At 35.8% G+C, this 20,417-nt stretch overlaps 2 protein-coding genes across 6 annotated transcripts in view; one reads left to right on the top strand and one right to left on the bottom strand.

Annotated features, from left to right (window-relative positions):
- The window catches only part of LOC135632699 (translation factor GUF1 homolog, chloroplastic-like), a 28,537-nt gene extending 22,214 nt beyond the window's left edge, over positions 1–6,323 (top strand). For 4 of the 5 annotated variants that reach the window (XM_065141391.1, XM_065141392.1, XM_065141388.1 and 1 more), the window contains 5 exons: positions 2,285–2,372; positions 2,962–3,039; positions 4,731–4,806; positions 4,997–5,037; positions 5,691–6,323. In XM_065141391.1, coding sequence (XP_064997463.1) covers positions 2,285–2,372; positions 2,962–3,039; positions 4,731–4,806; positions 4,997–5,037; positions 5,691–5,786 — 379 coding nt within the window. In that variant the 3' untranslated portion in view covers positions 5,787–6,323. Of the gene's footprint in view, positions 1–2,284; positions 2,373–2,961; positions 3,040–4,730; positions 4,807–4,996; positions 5,038–5,690 lie in introns of those variants that run through there. The other variant, XR_010494756.1, reaches the window with a different exon arrangement.
- Positions 6,324–8,082: 1,759 nt separating this feature from the next.
- LOC135634385 (putative transferase At1g60990, chloroplastic) lies at positions 8,083–17,108 on the bottom strand. The gene is made up of 12 exons (XM_065144819.1): positions 16,808–17,108; positions 15,984–16,082; positions 15,187–15,220; positions 12,895–12,968; positions 12,739–12,804; positions 12,572–12,636; positions 11,428–11,515; positions 11,270–11,335; positions 9,336–9,501; positions 8,708–8,791; positions 8,488–8,615; positions 8,083–8,426 (listed from the first exon to the last, which is right to left on the bottom strand). Exons 1-12 carry the CDS (start codon positions 17,018–17,020, stop codon positions 8,268–8,270), a joined length of 1,242 nt encoding a protein of 413 aa, XP_065000891.1. The 5' UTR covers positions 17,021–17,108; the 3' UTR covers positions 8,083–8,267.
- Between the last annotated feature and the right edge of the window lie 3,309 nt (positions 17,109–20,417).

A 20,417-nucleotide genomic window follows, 5' to 3' on the forward strand; every position in this document is an offset into this window, starting at 1 on the left:
TGACAAGCTTCAACTCAATTTATTTTTGTTTAATCAATTATGTTTGTAGTTTGTTAAGTCTGTTGAATGTCTACAATGAGGAGTTATTTATATTATTAATTGGATCAAAAGGTTTGGTTAATCTGAAGTAGATTGAAGCTAATATGAAGCAAAGCTAAATTTAGTTATGTTTCAGTTGAGAACTATATCAATTTGATCATCTGGACATGATTTGGGGTCAAAAAGTTGAATGATTGTTTTAGTCAATACTTACCAAGGAATATGGTTCCACTCGAACATTTATGTATTGGCTGGTATTTAGGGCTTTAGGCACAAACCAAGATACGGGCTGCCCCTTTTTGGGTGCTTATATGTCTCTCTTGATCTCTCTTGCGACGTTTGCTGCCTATCCTTGTCCAACCAACCCACCTATCGTGGCTAGCCCACTACTTGCACCGCTCACCTGGCTAACCTACCCACTGTTGTCGCCAGCTCTGTTACTCCTCTCGTCCCCTCCCAACACCCTCGCTTTCTTAGTATTATGGTACATGCCAGCATACCATGTTGTCACGAACTTAGCTGGAGTTGCCTAAGTTGTAAGACACTCTTGTTTTATTCGTCCATAAAAGGTCAGCCTAGTTGCAACCTCGCTTAGGTCTCGAAGGACCTATAAAAAAACAAATTGATTACTTTGGAAAACAAGCGATGAACAAGTCCTGATGTCTCGCAAAGAGGGTAACTTTACAAGCAATTCAGCAAACACTTAGTGTACAAGAGAGAAAAGAGAGGAAGAAGAAAACAATGACTTTAAAAGGTAAACGAATAGTTGCAAATTCACAAACGATTGCTCACCAAGTGTCAGGCACGTTGGCAAGGCCCTATAGGCTTTACGTGCGAGCTTGTGAATCCAATCAACGCTCAACGCTACCCCAAACCACCAATTCAGTCCTGTGCCACTCAGGTGGTTCTAGGGTGCTAAGATGGTTGACGTTTTGCACTGTATTATAGCTTGCTAAAAACGTGAAAACTGGGTTGTTCTAGGGTAGTTTTGTTTATTCTGGTGAACGGTTGCACTGCAGCCCTACAAACTCTTCTTGCTCATAGTTTTCAAGCAAAAATACACAAAAATGAGCCAAAATATGCTGCCAAACATATGTACAAACAAATAAAAGCGATGAACGGTCTACTGATGAAGGTGTTGCGTGTGCGCAATGATTGTCTATGACAGTGTGTCGATATGCTAGCACAGACCAAGAATTCCTTGTAGTACTCTTCTATCTATGGATAGTTGTTTTGAGGCATTTGAGCATGCTGATAACTTTTCTTCCCCATAGCAATTTTGTGCTATGTTGATTGGCACATCTTTGTGCATACCTTAAAAAGGTAAACTAGCCATATGTTAGCAGCTCCAACACAAGTCAACATGGCATGTGTGCTGATGATATTCATTTTTGGCATGACAAATTTTTTGCTTTTATTTCCAAGACATGCTGGTCAACATGACAATCCTTTTAGTACTCCAATATCCTTGATCCACAAACTTTAGCTTTTTATTTTTCCTTCTTTACTAACAACTAGTTATCTTAATAAGCCAATATACCATTTTTGTTATAAGTATTTTACATATTATAACATGTAGGTTTATAACATAGTAATGTGCTTGAGATTATTTATTTCTGAACAATTGAAGATGCCAATTTTTTTCACTGTAACATGGTGTAATTTAATCTTGAACAATTTTCCAATGATGGTGGTTGATACTTAAGACCTATTGATCTCCAAAGGTTTCCTTTGCTATGTCCTTGCCGAAACTGACAATCTGATCATGGCAGTGTCACTTGCAGTCTCCTCCTAAACCTTTAAATGTGTGTGGCGGCAAATGGATTTCACTGGCTTTAGTTAAAATGTTAAATAAGACAGGTCAACAGTTAACACCTAATAATATATACATATATAACATATTTTCTTGGAAGAGTTGCAAATATCATTGCCTCTATTCAAGCTCCCATTTTCCAAATAACATAGGTTTTCCCAGGTTTAGAATTAGTGGCTTCCTTTGTTTTTCTTCTTATGTGTTTTTGTCCCCCTCATAAGTGGAACATTCCTCACTCTAATTTTCATATGCCATTTTTTAAAAATTGTCATTCCGGCATCATCTATTATGCAACTATGAAAATTACATAGAATGAGCATGTAATAAACAGAGTGAAGTTTATTCAACAAATCAAGGTCAAATAAAATTTCTCATTTAGTTCAACTAGCTCAAGAGTACATTAATTTGTTCCATGGTTTGTGCAACTGACAGGTATAGGGAAAGTGATTTGGTAAAGCTTGATGTCCAGATTAATGGTGAGCCTGTGGAACCATTATCAACAATTGTGCATAAAGATAAGGTGATCCATCTTTTTTGTGCTTACCTTTCACTGTGATAAATGGACTCTGGCTAACTATCTCTAACTCGTTCTTGTTCTTCTAATATGGAGTTTAGGTTTATTACTCTTTTGAGACAAGTTAACAATAACTGCATGGTCTTTAAACACATCTTGAAAGTCAACTTTTTGTTGTCATCTGTTGGTGAAAAATTCAATGAGGAAGACTTTGGGCAGAATCTTTAATATGGCAACAGGCTTCTCTCTCTCTCTCTCTCTCTCTCTCTCTCTCTCTCTCTCTCGTGGTGCCTATATGCATATGTGTGCATCAATATAACATCATAGATGCATGCTACACATCTTTTATTACCTGGGGATTTCAAGTTGACATTGTTTCTATAATCAACATTTCATTTAAAATTAATGTGACCATACCATTTCAGCATGTATCTTGCTGGTATGGTATCAGCAGTAGGCACTGTGTTGTGTCTGTACGTGGCCAAGACAAAAGTAAAACCTTGGTCTTCATGTGTTAGTCTCAGTTAGAATGCATGTTTAATATTTCTTTTTGCTTTCATGTCTCAAGAACCTGCACTGAGTGCTACTTTTCCAGGCTTATGCTGTTGGGAGAGCGCTGACTCAGAAACTAAAGGAGCTAATACCGAGACAAATGTTCAAAATTCCAATTCAGGTATGTTGCAACATGTGATGATTGAGTAGAAACATACAGGTATATTCTCATGCTTATAACGCAACTGTTCGATTATGGATGAAGATATCTGGATGTCTTGGTGCTTGGTGATGGTCTACACTGTAATTTACATGGGCTATTTGTTGCTCATATGGAATATTGGGACTTAGCTGCTACAGATTTTAGTAGTTTATCACAGGTCAACCCAATATTGTTAGAAAAAGTTAGTGGCAATAAATTCTGTTCAAGAAGCAATAAAATATTTTGATGTAAAGAGTTGGAAGAACTATTGAAAAACTTTGTAAAAAGCTACTAATTTAATGTAGAAATCACTTGTTGAAGCGTTTGATGTTGCAAAAACAGAAGGAATAAGAACACGGCTTTCTCTCTTGTTCTTCTATTGGCTTCCTAATGAAATGTACTCTGAAATCTGAGTGACGTCAATATTTGGCCTGTATTTTTCCAGAAAAGATTGATGGTCTGTGGAAGCATGTTATTAGACAGATATTGGATTGTAACTTGAAATTCATTAAGAATTTACAATGCTCCTTTTGTCTTATAATGTGCTTTTCTTGAGTAAATTTCACCTATATTCTGTTAGGGTTCCATCCTATGACGATATTGCTTGTAATCCTAACATCAACCTTTCAGTGAACATACGTGCCTGGTCACCAAATGTGACCCAGTTCTTGTCCTTTTCATATGTACTACCCTACTTCTGTAGCCTTAGAAGGTGATTTATGTCTATGTGTACCCTGTACTGGATGTCGCCTCTTGGCTGCACTCAGACAGGCCTAGGCCACATAGTGGGTCACTGGGTTGTCTGATTATGCTCATGAGCTTAGATATGACTAATGTGCATGGTTTGTAATACTTTACCGTACTGTTCGGTACGGGCGATATGTACCGGTCTGATAGAGGACCAATATAGGCAGTACATTGGTATACCTTAGTGTACCGTGTATCAGTATGCTCGGTACAGTTCAGTATGTATCGTACTGATAGCTGATCGGTATACCGGCACGGTACAATATTTAGAATCTTGCCTATATGTTTTATTTTCTTCATTGATTGCTTTACCATTTGACAGCTTTAAATTTGTATGTGTGACTTTCTGTATATTTGTTTCATTCTTGTTGCTCGTTGTGACTTCCCTTTTTGTCAAAATGGAATAGCGTTATCTTTTAATACAGGTCTTAAATGTTTTTCTTTGTTACATTGACCCTCCCCTGACTCCCATTGGTGGGAACCTTGTACACTGGGATTGTCCATTTTAATTACTGCATATGGTAGTTGGATTGTTTTGAGCCTCTATAGTCTACTTTCCATATGTAGGATTTGCTTTAAAAGTGGCACTAGTGCACCAGCCTTTACATTGCGCTTCTCATGTCTGATTTACTAAGAAATCTTGACTCTTAAGATTTGTCTGTTCCCTGGACATTTGATTCTTTCTACAACTAGCTTGCCACCAACTTATATGTACAATACTCTTATCAGTAATAGTTTCTATGTACCATATGATAGTTGTAATATTTTGTGTTCTCTCCAAGGCATCAAACATCACAAGCATCACATCCCTTGACAACTGAAAACAATTTGTTTTCCATCATTAGTTCTAGTTTGCTGAACAATTTACTTGCCAGCTTGTTTTTACCTCTTCTAACTTGCAAACAACACATGGATGATGGCAGGCATGCGTTGGTTCAAAAGTGATTGCCAGTGAATCTTTATCTGCAATTAGGAAGGATGTTCTATCAAAATGTTATGGTATGTAAGAAAACAATAACGAAGGATATATGTTGTCTGCCCTTTTATTCTTTTCCCTGTTTTGACACCACAGTTTCTTACATATTTGGTGCTTGGTAGGCAGTTGAACCTTCATTCGTTTTCTTATCTTATCAAACAATCATTTAATTTAATTTGAAGAATCTTTTTCAAGGAAACTTCTTTTTTGTAGGGGGTGATATATCAAGGAAAAAGAAACTGCTTAAAAAGCAGGTGATCTTCCTTTTTCTTCTATCCGAAACTTTAAAAAAGTATATTCTATATGGATGTTTTAATATGTGATTAAGTATATAAAACTTCTATACTACCTTTGTGGATGCAGAAAAGAGTTAGCAGCTTATTTTGAATTGTTCTCGGTCCATAAATCAAACATGCCTAATTCAGTGTTTTTTATTAGTCAACCAAAGTATTATAGAAGTCTATCAGCAAAAGTATTTTATCAGATGACATCCCTGTTCTTGCAGCTGAAACAGATGCATAAGTTGATAAGTTAAAATAATCATATGATTGTTTAATTATAACACTACTTATGTACCTGTTCTTAACTATCTAAACGGACACGAGAATATCCTTTTGTTTTACAATCAAATGTCTGGGCATTTTCCTTCTAGGTAAGGACAACTGCAAAATTCTTATTATGCAGCCTTCGGTAGATTCATATGTTGATCTCATTTAACTTCTTTAACAATCATTCCTCTGCAGTGAGTGTACCAGCTGATCCTTACATCATTCTTCTCTTACTGTGATAGACCAAAACCATCTAGTTATTATTTGGAAACTTCTCATTGGTTAATTTCCTGAGTAACAAAAAAGACTTTAGTAATTTCATACATCAATCCTTACAGTTGTCATGACTTGTTTTCCAGGCTGAAGGAAAGAAAAGAATGAAAGCAGTTGGAAAGGTTGAAGTGCCACAGGAGGCCTTCATGGCTGTTTTGAGATTAGAAAAGGAGGTTATGTAAATCATAACATCTGCCATTCCATTGTTGAAATCAGAAAGGAAGCCATCTAACATCTTCCTTACCTTTCAAGATATAATCCAAGCTTACATGATCATCCAGTATCAGCAGAGGAATTTTCTAGAACTCATGCAAAGGGTGTTTCCTTTTAAGCCGTCCATGTTTATCCTGTACAGTATTCAGCTTAGCGGAGGAGGTGGTGGCCTGGGCTACATAATATGGTCTCTGTCCCAGTTTGCAGTAGAAGAAGAAAGGCTGCCATCCGAAGTATACAATTGAATATTCAGCCAAGTTCAGCACCGATTTTTTTGTAGCTGCACTCATTTCAAGGACCCAAAGGAATCTATAATAGTTGTGCAATACAGGATTTATACATCAAAAAGGATCCCATCTCCTGCTTTATCTCTAAAATGGTTAGTGAACAGGTGTCCCTTTTGTTGATTGATTAATCAAAGTTTACCAGTGAAATGTTGCACTATATTCTTGAAATAGATATTCTCATATCAAACAGAACCTCCAGTTCAAATTAGCTTCTTACAAGTTTGCTGCATGCATGCTTCAATTTTTCCCATTTGACATGACCATGAATCACCTTATTGTGATGATGTTACTTGGTCCTTGTAAGATCTGGACATCAGCTTGTTCATCATCTGCTACTAGTAAAGAAAGAGGATTGCATACAGCAGCCAGTGGTTTGTCAGCCTAAAGCAAAGCCAAGACAAGGATATTTTAGTAGCCCTCTACCGGTCTTTATATCTGAAAAACATAACTCACTGGAGCTTTTAGTGTTGAAAAAAGAACCCCGCTTTCGACGGTGGTTCAGTTGTATGACTCAGGTGAATCTGTATCTTTGAAAGCCTGTATGTAATGTGTATCATTGTAGCAGCATTGGTCGTCTCCCGTCGTAATTGATCACACACTAGAAGAAATCCTGCATTCTGCTTCCTCTCATGTTTGCCGGTGTTCCAAGTTTACTATAGATTGGAATATGTTTTAATAGCTTAAGCTTTTAGGATTATTGAGCATATGATATCAGAGTATGTCATGTGTTGAAAACATGTAAAACATGTCCTTTTTCATTTAATTAATATTTGTGTAATATCTTTCTCTCTACTTTGGTTTTCACTATGCTGTGTGCCACATCTTAATTCAATGTGCACATAAAAATGGATGTTAGGGTCTAATATAGATTGGACATTTTTCGAACAACTTCAACTTTTAGATTAATTATCACCCAATCTGCTACATTTATCACTAGCACTAAAAGAACAAGACACGAGACTTCCCCAGCGATGCTTGGAACATTAACACGACACTTGCATGGTCGATTGAATGAATCTCCAACTCTTACCTCATCGGATTTGGACAACATATTAGATTGGTTTTCTTCTTTTACTCTGGTCACGACATTTGCTTTACACTGTGTATAAAGAGGAATCGAAATAGGCTTCCAATATGCTTTGACTACCAAAGAGTGCCACTTGACGTTGCATCGGATTTGATATATGACAAAATGGATCATCTAAAAATCTGACATGCACACACGTGACAAAGGCCATCACCTCGGTAGGACTAAGAAGAGGCAATTGAGCCACCTTGGCAGGTGGTTTAGCCACGCAAATGAAAGTTGTGCCACCTTGGCAAGTGGTTGATCTACATTAGTAGACGTTGACAGGTGGTTGAACCATATCAGCAAGGATATTCCACCTCAGCTGTCATTTTCAGTAGGCAATTGCGTCACCTCCGTAACTGCATTTAACTACTTAAACTGTCGATAACCTCATGAGGATCGAAAGTTACTCTTGACATCATTCTTTTGTAGAATCTCAAATGGCACATTCGAAGATCGAGCACCATCTAGACTCCAGCGACAAACTTTTCTCTAACAATCATCAACTTATGGGGATAGCATGCATCATGCATCTTCAGGTCCGAATCTGATTGGGTCGTTCTCCCCTCGGACCGTTGAACGACCAACCTCGGAGTTAACATGATTAGCATTTAGCAATCTAAAAACCATGACACCAGAATCAGAATACAGTAAAAAAAATTGTTGTTTAACTCGAGTTTTTTGTTCATTAGATAGAAATGGGAATGCTGTCGACTCTCGGCAGAAGACAACAGATTGACAGCATTTTCCATCACAGATCCTGACCATCAACCACTGCAACCAAGCACACAAATAAAGAGGCAAGGGCATGGGGAGGTGCCTTGAGATTGATATCACATCATCTTAAGATGAGATATGTACTGCACAAACATTCTAATCAAACCAAATAAAGATCATAGTCCATCATGGTAGCTGCAATGGCCATAATCAATGTATTATATTTTCTGCAGACCAAAAATATTATTTAAAAGAAAAGTCAGAGAAGAACTGGGTTGCGGGAATGAGGGTTTAAAGTATAAAATCTTGTCTTTGGATGGACTACTAAAGTGGAGCCAAGATTTTGCAGGCAACTGAGATATAACAGAATTGGCACTTCACAACTTTGTGTAGGACAAGAATGGCACATCCACTAAAGTCCCTTTTACATCCCCAATAAACACCTCATCAGCTGGAGTAACATGTCTTTTGGCATACCCGAGGCCGAGATGCTCCCCATCTCTTCTTCCCAGAGCGTAACTCGTAAGCACCCCAACCTGCTCAGAAATCTCGATTAGGAATTACTTGATTGGAAATGATACACTAAATCAACTGTACCTTCTTTCCATCTAGCATGATAGAAGTCCCTGGCGCCGCTTGGCCTGATAGTTTTATCCCCCATAATCGCTGCTTCACACCGTTATAGGTGATAAGCCTAGATATGGTCTCTTGGCCTTTGTAACAACCTGAAATATTGAACATAGCTAGAAATATAAGTAAAGATCATGACATATCATATATCTTGTCAAAAAAAAATTTACTTGCACGGCATGGAAACCTTTATCTAGATGAACAGCCATCGAGAGGCCTGCCTCTAGTACATTGTAGTCTTTGGTTAGCTCCTTTCCAGGGGCTGGCCTTCCTGCACGTGTAGCTGGTCTCAGCACTTGGAGCTAATCTTTGAATGACAATTATGATATGTTTTTCTTTTTGGTTATGTGGAGGAGGTTATAAAAAAATCCAGCTCCAAACACGAGGAGAAAAAGATAACTGGTGTTGTCTCTCAAGAAAGATTCCAACCTAGCAAATGCAAAACACAGAAAACAGTAGCTTTGTTGGATCTTGTCCTACAACCAGGAATGCATACTTAAAGAAGCTTGGAGAATCTCTAACATCATGCCTACTTTAGGTTATAATTGAAGCATGTATATGCATACATCAGACAGTCTCGACCCAAAACTTTTGAGATGGATGAGATTGTCTGATGTTTGAAAGAAACTATATTGCAAGGACAATGCATAACTTGTGAAAAGAAGATTAAAATAATGGGTTTCTAATTTCTAATAACAAATAATAGTAGTTACACTGCATTCAAATTTCTTAAATAAGACTATTTATATTATCTTTTATGACCTGAAAGACAAGAATATATATGCATCTCCCGAACTGTGAAGTTTATGCATGACCTTTAAGAACTCGAAGCCTCTCCCAGGCATTAGCTCCCATAGGAATGGCACCATGACTTAAAAGAGATCTCCACACAGATCTAGCAGAAGCTGGAGATAACATGAATGAAAAACCATCTCTTGACAAGATGCTTCCAATGCCAATGGTCAACGGAGCTCCATTTACCTGCAGAGAGCAAAATCGATGTCCACAAATTACATCTAATTAATGAACTTGACAAGTCAATAATATGGAGAATGTGATCTCCAAAAGTTTGCAATGTTAATCATATCTAAGAAGTATGTAAAGAGAAACATATTGCATTACTAAGAAAATACTTCAGGTTCATTTGTTTTCAGCTATCCTAGTGCTTAAAGAATTTATTTGATGGCCAATTCACTCTGAATTGTGCTATGTGCTGTCAGTTTACAAATACCTATATGTTAAAGTTCTTTTATAATATCATGTATGACTTGTAGATTTTAATGTGTGCTAATGTAGTTGTTTAGCTGGTCTACAAAGGGGTTAGAAAGCATTACAGTTCAAGGGTCAAACTTGATGAGAATTAGCTCTATATCTGATCCTTCATATAACACATGCTTTTGAGTTCTCTCTATGCCAAACTTGTTCCCAATTAATATGGACTCTTCAGATTTTGTATTATTTTATTGATCTCCTTTTCTTTTCACCTGAACTTGTGTCCTGAGTAGTCCAATTTCCTGTCTTAATTGTGAGTTCGCACAATCAATGTCAGGATTGAGAATTACTAAGGACCATATGGGATGATGAAATACCCGACTTTAAAAAACAAATGAAATAAATATATACAACATACAAAACTATATAAAAGATCATAATGGATAATAAAGAAGATTGATTCACTAATAACTAACAATCACATATTTATTGAAAAGTAATTATTGATCATATAATCCAAAGATTTTACTGTGGTAACTATCAGATATTTTAGAAATTAGCACCCCAAGTATACGAGTCTTGCAGTATCCCGAGTGCTTTAATCACTATAAATATGAAGTATAAGGTAATTGCACCAAAATAAAAATAATTTTCATTCGAAGAGAACCCTCAAGGGATTTGAGATTGAATCTCATAATATTTTCCTTCTTTATGACAGCATTCCCATTTTATAAAGCCGGGAGATGCCTTTTTGTCCTCCACTTTTGCTTTCCATATCCTTTCCTCTCTAACACTCAGCGGACACCAAGTGTTAGAATAACAGAGGTAGATGTGAAACACAATGGGTATAGTCAATAGCAAACGACACAGTAGCAGTGTCTTGTCTATCTTATGGGAATTGTCATAGTGTGGGCTCAATCCTTTAGTAGCCTCTGTAAGAGATCACAAAGTTTCTTTCGAGAACCAACTGACAGAACAGTAAGTAATATTAATTTACTGATAGAACCTACAACTACCAGCCTATTTGCCAATCTACTTCACCATAACAAAAATTAATGTTGTTGGCATATAACAGCTGGTTACCATGCTGACCACTTGTATAGTCATGCAAGTAGCTCTTCTAGCACATTAATTTGTACCAATCTTGGTTTAAACATACAGATTTAAGACAAAATGTATGAAATGGAACCAAATGGTATAGAACCCTTTGCCACTAGGATGGAACTTGTTCATGAACCATATTGCATCAGATAGTATTCTGCAGATGTAAGATGCTATTTATATGTATGAATTCAAAAAAAAAAAAAAAAACACTAGTGGCATAGCAATCATGAACAGCCATGGAATCTTATGATTAATTACTTTGCAGGTTGAAGATGTCCTTTTGTTTCTTAAATGAAACACAGAGTATCACATAAATTTAACTAGAAAAGTATTTGGAGGATAAAAACTTATAAACATGCAACTATGTCTGAAGAGGAAGGCATATATCTCTGTGTTTGTATATAAAATAGGTAAAAATGACAAGTCTTGTTACATTGTAATGCCGATGTGTACCATATGGTTGTTCAACAATATCTCCAAGATTCAATGCCTCCATGACCTTCAGAATATCACCATAGTGAGAAATTACTACATTACAAAAGTACCCTAAAAAGTAAAAATAATAAATCAACTTAAAAATGATGCCTCAACTTGATTACTTTTAGGTCCAATAAGAGCAAAAAAGCATGTCTGCTGTGTGATGTCATGAACTTCAACCTTATCAGCATAGAATATATACCTAGAATAAGAGAGAGAATTAACAGGTGGTTCATTAAATTTAAATTTTAGCAAATAGAAGGATTCTATGGAAATTTATTATACATTTTTATCAGAAAAATAGAGCAATCATAGTCTACTGAAAAACTAGGGAGAAGATGATAGGTATTTAAGAAAATTATGATATTAGAGTATGTGTAAAATAGAATACAAAATCATAAATAAAGATTTAAATGCTTTTGATTCAACTAAGAATGTTACTTTGTATAAAGCCGAATGATGGAAAAATATATTGGAACATTATGGCTTGTTATTGTTGCTAACTTGCTATTGTTGTTGTATGATACAGGAGCACCCATGTGCCCTAGGCCAGAAAGAGACTTCAAAAGAAGTGGTAGACAAGATCATTTTAAAAAGGTAATGTTAGTGCCGGCAAGGCTGCATCGGGAGGTCAGCAGCAACACATTGTGATTGATCAAAGTAGTGCCCTACCATCAGACTGAAAAAGATGGAAACAAAATGAAGAATCATAAAGTGAAAATGTTCTAATAAGACTGAAATAGACTGGATTCCAGATGTAAAGAGTGGACTGCTATCAGATTCAGGAAACTATGCCAATTAAAACATAAACATACACTTTTGCTTCTTTACTTCCAAAAAGGATGGAAACAAGGATCCTACAACAAAGTTAACACAAAATGTGATGAATTGCATAGATAATATAGCCGGTTGTATATGCAGGAAAGGGACGACATGCTGCATGAGCTTTGTGATGTGAGATTCAAACAAAACAAACTTTTAAGCAAGTTAGAAGACGAAAGGCTTTGAAACATAGTTTAGCATCAGCTATCATTGGTTTAAACTGAAGCTCGACCAGATGCTCCAAATCATTTCAAAGTAGCCAAAAAATATTGATCAAACCAAATTATCATAGTAAAAGAAGGCAGTTTCATTCAGATACAAGTGCTATCATTCAATAAAAAATTGATATTGTATAACAAGTAACAAATATGAGTAATGAAATATAAAAAAGATTAATGATTTCACAGAATCATATAAAAATAAAAGGACTACATACTTGTTAAGCATTTCAGCTATGCTACTGCTGGTAGAAGGAGACACAAGTGACAGAATTGCATTCTTCTGAAAGAAACATAAGGCAATAGCATCATCATAAAATAATCAAAGACTTTTAGCATGAACTATAAGTTCATGTAAAGTGAAAAAGGCAGAAAAGAAACTAACCATAACCCAGACATAAGCAATGTCAATTGTTCGAGCAGTTGCAGTAACAAAAACAGTATCACACCCCTGCACACTTCAGTTACAGAGCTTTTACAGATAGAAACAATGATCAAGTTGTTAATTCCTTTGGAATTAAGATATGAAATCTCTAATCACCTCTCCTTCAGTTAGACATTCGAAGTTCGCTGTAGATTGATTGTGAAGAAAATGGACCCTATCTTCGCCAGTTACTGAAGATGGAACAAACCAATTTATGAAAAGCTATTAGATCCCCAAGGCAAAATTTTTCAGTTGGCTTGCTCATAGAAGCAAAATTCATTCAAGAGAGGTTCTCTTATGCTTGACACTGAATGTTTCTTACCCCACTTCTGGTGCTAAAACTGAATCAATCAATCGATAATTAAAATGGCCCTTTGCCAGCAGATTAAACCATACCACTTACTTCTACTTGTCTGAAATTTGAGGCAGGTGGAGAAAATCTAGCCTAAAAGAATGAGGAAAGCTTCTAAGATGGCCTAGGGAGCTGTGTTTTCTTTTCCTTGAAAAGGTCATAGGAAAAGTTTCTCGGGGTCAAGTATGTTATTCCAGCCCGCAAATTGTTACTTTTCAATGTTATTGTTGGTTGCTTATCAAGCCACACTTTTTGCCTGTTTGCTTGTTCTTTTTTACTGCCTGTTTATGTTTTTGTGCTTTGTTCATCTTCTCAAGTAAGAACTACACCAAAAAAACAACAATGATGACAAATAGACACTTCATTGATGTCAAATAATTATCCAATTTCTTTGCTTCCATAAATGTAGCACATACATCTACAGAATAGAAACAAGCATTACCATCCAACCAGAAGAAAAAGAAAATGTAAACTTGCATGAAATGTGTCAGCCTTTTCATTTTCTCATCTACTTCAAGAAATGCAAAGTATGTATGAAAAATTGGCAAACAACTTCCACTAAATTCGAAATATTCTAGTTAAAGTGAAAAAAAAAAAAATCTAAGGAGACAACTTATAGATTAAGGTGTAGTATGTGCAATCATGTAATCAAGAGTTCGAAACCTGTTGTGAGGTTTTAGTACGCATATTTTTAAGGAAAAATAAGCCAAAAAAAAAAGAGGGATGAAAGACCTAGTTATTCAAAAAATTGCAGACAAATTTTAACAAATGTAGTTCTCCATATAGTTTTTAACCTTATGATCCTCAAGAGCATAAACATTGTCCTAATAATTAATGTGGGAAAAATATGAGGTGTCTGGTTCATATAATAACCTGTTCTCTTTGCAAGAAAGATGCATTCCATCTCATTCACATCAGAAGCAAGATGGAGTATACAAAAATTATATGGATAATTTTTACATAAGCTATGTCTAAAAGATCTCTGGATGGAACTTATAATGTCTCTTGTTAGCACAGTGAGGTAATGAAATACAATCATAAGAAGCATAAGTAAAACTTCCAGGTTAACAATGCCACTAGTTATTTTAGTCTACAAATTCTAGATTAACTAAATAAAATTGAAGAGACAGACTGAGTTTCCAACCAGTGAAACTACAAGAAGCCATATATTACAGATGGAGGGGCTATCTACACCTCAAAGATGCTGATGAATTTGGCTATAGTCGTAAGCTTTTCACCCAGCTATCATCTCATATTTTATTGTATGTCAAATTTGAAACCAAATTATGATAATAAAGTCAGCCAAATAATATCTGATCTAATAAGCTCTTCATCCAATTAGTTAATTTAAGACACACCTAGAATTAGCTTTTGGCCCAAGTTTGATTCCCATATGCCAGTACATATCAAATTTGAAAACCAATTAACTATGATAAAGTTAACTTAACAGAAATCCCATCTAATGAGCTTTTCATCTGAATAAGATAATATAATATTTACCCATCCATCTAGAGAACCATTGCCAATTCATCATACAATTTTGATTTGTTATTTGTTAAGACTACATTATATGCCAAATAAACTAATGAGAGAAGCTAAGCTGGAAGCACAACACTTCCTCTTTACTCACCCTTCGTGCAACTGAAACAAAATGGACAAACTGTGGTTTTTAATCCCTATAAGGAAGACACTGGTTGTAAAAATAAATGACGATTAACTGCATATAAGTTGTCACTCACTTCCCATAATTCTTCAATTTACTCTTATTCATTTGTCATATTTTGTTGAATTATAAGAAGAACAACAAAAATAGTGGTGTGTGCCTCCTGCCATCTAAGAGAAATAGGAAGAAAACCCTTATAAGAGATCCAGTATTATCTAAGAGAACCCCAAATGGGGAAATGAAAAAAATGGGATATCACCTCAGGAAAGTTCAAGATATAGATGGAGGATGCCTTCTAAACCTTTTATTGTGAATATAAGTCAAAGAATAGAATTAGCTGACTGTATAGGTTTTCCACAAGAAGCAATAAAGTAAGTAGTGTAAAAGATTATACCTCTTAGGCGGCCAAAATGTGAGAGGTCCATGATCTACAAAAAAACACAAATTTAATAAATATGAAAAAAGAAGAGTGATGAATCAAACACTGCGATATTCAAGTTCTGGATGTATTTTAAAAGAGCCTATTGTGAAAAAGAGTTCAGAAAAACTTGTAGAAAGATGATGGATAGATCCTGATGCAACTAGAGCATATAATCAGTTCAGTGCACAAATTCTCCTGACAATTTAATCAACTCAATTTTGATTTACAAATTCAAATAATGTAATGAAATCCTATTCTATGAAAATGAATGTCTTTTCCTGCTAGCTTGGGCATTAGACGTGTGATCACATTATAGACAGGAGAAAAACAAAGTATGTTCAAGCCACTCAAGTCATAAGAGTCGACCCCCAACTATGGAAAGCGAAAAAATCAGGGCAAATAGAGTGATAACAAGGAAAAGAAACAGAAGAGTATTTGTGGCAAGCACATTTGAAGGGAGGGCTCCTAGGAGATTCCCAACTTTAATCCCCTTCCATATTTAATTTTAGAATATCCACTGAAAAAAGACAACAAATATTGATAAATTGAATACTGTCATTAGCCTAAGTGCTCTGATTTAAGCTCCAGGACAATTCCTGAAGTATATTCCAGAATTTTAACAATATAATAATAATACAATGAATGTTGTGGCAATAAGCCTGGAAAGTACAGCTAGTGTTAATGATATGATATCTTATGAGCCTGATATTGCTAAAGATCAAAAGCAAGACTTAATTAGAAAAGATTATTTCTAAAATAAAAGAACATACCGCAACTCCATTAAAGGCAGCATCAATAGCTGCATTATCATCACCAAATGTTTCAGCAGTACAGTGTTCTAATGCTGCACCTTCAGTCGCCTTGAGTTCCTATTAAAAAATTAGAAGAAAAAAATAAACTTAAATAACTAACAAGACCCTTTACATAGAAAGAGAGTCTGAAAGACCGGTCGACTAATTAGATAGGAAACGGTAATTGTCATGTGATTCTTTACTTGTAAGAGTTTATTTTATAGGGCTTCAGGAAAGGTCCGGCTGTTCATATATGAACACAGATCACCTCTGCTTTACAGATTGATCATAAATAGACATAGGCAGTCAATTAAAGTGGTGAGTTGACATAGTTATAGAATGACTTTTCCTTTTTTTCAAATTTAATAACATCCAATTTTTTTCAAATTTGAAAACATTTTTTTTCTAGCTGGGCAACAACAAGATGCCGTAGTGAAAAGGGTCCAAGCCTAGTTTTTGTTCCCATGTATGCCAATCTCTATTACTCTCTCCACCATTTTGTCTTACTACATGAAAAGCACCGACAAATTTAATGATAATGTGACAGAACTCAAGAAGACTATGCTAACAACAAAACCTAGAGCTTATAGTCATCTGTTTGCTTAATATCCATCACTCATATCTATACTCCGGAAGCTTCGCAGCCTAAGACCTCGGTAAGCAACTAATTACGATCAGTTATCAACCAAAGGGGCGACTTGCCAAGCAATGATAGCATCACATTCATGCGTCTACCTAGTCTCCGGTGCGGAATTCCAAAGAAGAATACGTGTAAAGATAAGAAAGAAACAGAGAGGACAAACGGGGTCGCCATCGATCGGTGGAGGCGAGACATCAAGCGGCAACGCCGAAGGAGCGCAGCGAAGAGGTCTCCACGTAGGCGGAGTGAGGCGGGCAGGAGGCGACCATTTCGAACCGCCACCGAGGCGGTAGTTCCGGCCGGAGAGGAACGAGGAGAAGCCTCGCGGCCTCGAGAGACCTACGGGCGGGCCAAAGTAGGAACGGAGCACCTCCATCGGCGACGGAGTAGCGGCGATCTCTCCTCGAATTCTTCTGGATAAGAGGTGTCATGTGGAGGGGAGTTTTGATCGGAGTCATCCAAATGGTACATCAGAACCGTCCGTATGCCACCGACCACCTGATCATGAGTTGGGTCCGGATCACCAATACCAGACGAGCCACCAACCAGGGAAGTGAGGCTTCCCATTGGCCACTAGCCACAGGGAGAGTTGGGGGATGACACCATTTCAGATTTTTATTTATTTATTGATTCTGAAATATTTTCGAGCGATATAATTAATTATGAAGTCGATTTTGAATTTTAAGTATGTCAAAATTCAGAAATATCTTTTTCTAATTTAACATATAGTACTTGTCAAGTTTTTTCAGATACTTATATTTGATTTTGAGTATAAATTTATGCAGAGAAATGTTATTTGATTAGTACATTATTGGAAGTGATAGAATTTGAGGTTTAAGTTTAGGTGTGAGCATATATATATATATATATATATATATATATATATATATATATATATATATATATATATACATATATATATATATATATATACATATATATATATATATACATATATATATATATATGTACATATATATATATATGTACATATATATATATATATGTACATATATATATATATATATGTACATATATATATATATATGTACATATATATATATATATACATATATATATATATACATATATATATATATAATATATATTATTTTTAAAATTAAAATTTTAGAGTAAGGATGGTAATGGATCAACCAACAATACATTTCATCTAAATCCAGTACAAGGTTCTGAAATCCAATACAAATAAATGGATTAAATAGATCTTGATATTTAAAAAAACTTAATCCACTATCATCTCCAGCCCATATTAGAAGTGATAATGGATAGTGCATGAGTTATATCTTCCTTAAATCTATTGTAAATCTAATAAAAAATATATGAATCTGATTTAAGTGGATCAGATGAATATAACTTAGAAATGGTGGAGGAGAGTTTGGAGCAACCAATGAAGAGAGATGGGAGGCTAAGAACAGAAGAGACATAAAAGAAAGGATGGAAGGACTCTATTTGCACCTTTCTTGCTGGTACGAAGCCCAAGAAATCATACTTTGTGGGTCCATATTTGGATAAAGAAAATTAAAAGTGGATTTATTCATTAAACCCACAACAATTAATTTTTGAGATTTAAAATCACATACAATATGTGCCGTTAAAATGCCTTTAACTATTATTTAGAAGTATCATTTTTAATATAAAAAATTATATATTAATGATGCATATAATGATTATAAACCTATCGCTCGTCTAATAATACACTAACAGATCCGAATGTCTCAGTGGAGATTAGAGATATCATTTGAAATATATAACTTATGAATTTGTTATTACATTATAATTTTTACATATTAAATATTTTTAAAATCCATAATAAGAAAATAAATTTCTTTTTGTTAAAAACTTAGTAAAAAACATATTAGGATTTACGTGAGTCTACAAATTAAAATTATGTCCATGTCTGGCCTTGGGATGTAGTCTTGACTCTAGGTCTTAATATGTCAATTATATTTCAATATTAAAATCAGGAAAGTTGTTAATAATTTGTATTTTATATCAATTTTATATTTTATAACTTGTATTTTATATTTCATAACTTATATTTTATATTAAATTTGTCTCACATTAGCATCAGATGCCATTATAGTGATAGACTATTTGAGTCAAACTTAGGATCCCAGTTGCCACTGATGCACCATTATCCTAATCGCTAATAGGATATAGAAAACAAAGATATAGCATTGACCACAAATTTAATATCTACATACCAAAAAAAAATTCTATATACAACACAGTGCCAAGATCATATATGAAAGCCAAAACAGGGAAAAGGTAGAGATCAAAGACAAAGATTGCGTGTTGGAATGCTTTAGAGAGTAGCTATTTTACACAAACAAACATGCAAATAGGAACCACAATTGTTCAAGATAAATGATTGAGATTCATGATAGTGATGGTATAGGTTTCATAACCAAGCCAAGAACATTACTCTGGTGGAGATAATATGATTTAATGAATTTATATAATATAATCAGTACAATTTGTATACTATCATTTTTAAATAATAAATATTTGTTGATACCAGTGATTTAAAAAGCGTTATGCGCCAAGGTCCACAAACGGCCGAGGCGCTAGGCGCTCGCCCGAGCGAAGCGAGGCGCTAAATTATAAAAATATATAATATAATTATAAAAAATATATAATATAATTATAAAAATATATAATATAATTATTTAAAATTATCTAAATTATACAAATATATAATATAATAATAATAATAATTTCAAATAAATAAAAATTAACAACATTAAAATCAAAATAATATATTATTAATCTATTAACAAAAATTTAATCATTTCAAAATTCAAATAAACTTAATATTAAGAGTATACTAAGCCTGATGGAGAAACGAGGAAGCAGCGGCGAGCAACGGCGAGCGACGGTAGCAGCAGCAGCGGCGGCGAGCGACGATAGCGAGAAAGAGAAAGGGAGCGGAAGGCGCGAGCAGCGGGAGGCGCGAGCAGCGGGAAGGCTCGCAAGAGGCGAGAGGGCTCGCGGGAGGCGTGAGCAGCAGGAGGGCTCGAGGGAGGCGCGAGCAGCGGGAAGACTCGCAGGAGACGCAAGCAGCGAGAGGGCTCGCGGGAGGTGCGAGCAGCGGGAGGGCTCGCGGGAGGCGCGAGCAGCGGCAGCGAGCGACGAGATCACGATCGGGATCGAGAGCGGCAGCAGCAGCGGCAGCAGGTTAGTGTTGGGTTAGGGTTAGGGTTAGGGTTGAGGTTATATCGGTTTAGTTAGTTTGATTGAACCAATTAACAACCGAACCAGGACCGAACCAGACCTAAAATTCTGGTTCGGTCGCCTTGGTTTACCCAGGCGCTCGCCCGAAGCGCCCAGCGCCTGGGCTCGGGCGAGCGCCCAGGCGGCGCCTGTTTGAAGCACGCCGCCTGGGACATTAGCGAGGCGCTCGGGCCTCGCCTCGCCTCGCCCGAGCGCCTAGGCGAGCGCCCGAGCGCCTTTTGCAATCACTGGTTGATACTTGTTTTAATTATCTACTCTATGACATCCATCATTTGACTCTTATCCTTGCATAAATTTGATGCAATACTATCATTTCAGTGTCTATACATAAATTTGATGCAATACTCTTATCCTTGCCTAATGCATTGACTGGTGATAAATTCAAAATGAATTTGAACCAGACACAAGCAGATATAGATTTTTTCCCTTATTTGTATGAATTGCTGTCTCATACATCACATGTTCTCCATCATGCCTTCATAAAAGGACTATTGACAAACAAACAAGAAGAAGAAAAA

The sequence above is a fragment of the Musa acuminata genome, chromosome BXJ3-3, assembly GCF_036884655.1.
Source record: "Musa acuminata AAA Group cultivar baxijiao chromosome BXJ3-3, Cavendish_Baxijiao_AAA, whole genome shotgun sequence".
NCBI lineage: Eukaryota > Viridiplantae > Streptophyta > Magnoliopsida > Zingiberales > Musaceae > Musa > Musa acuminata.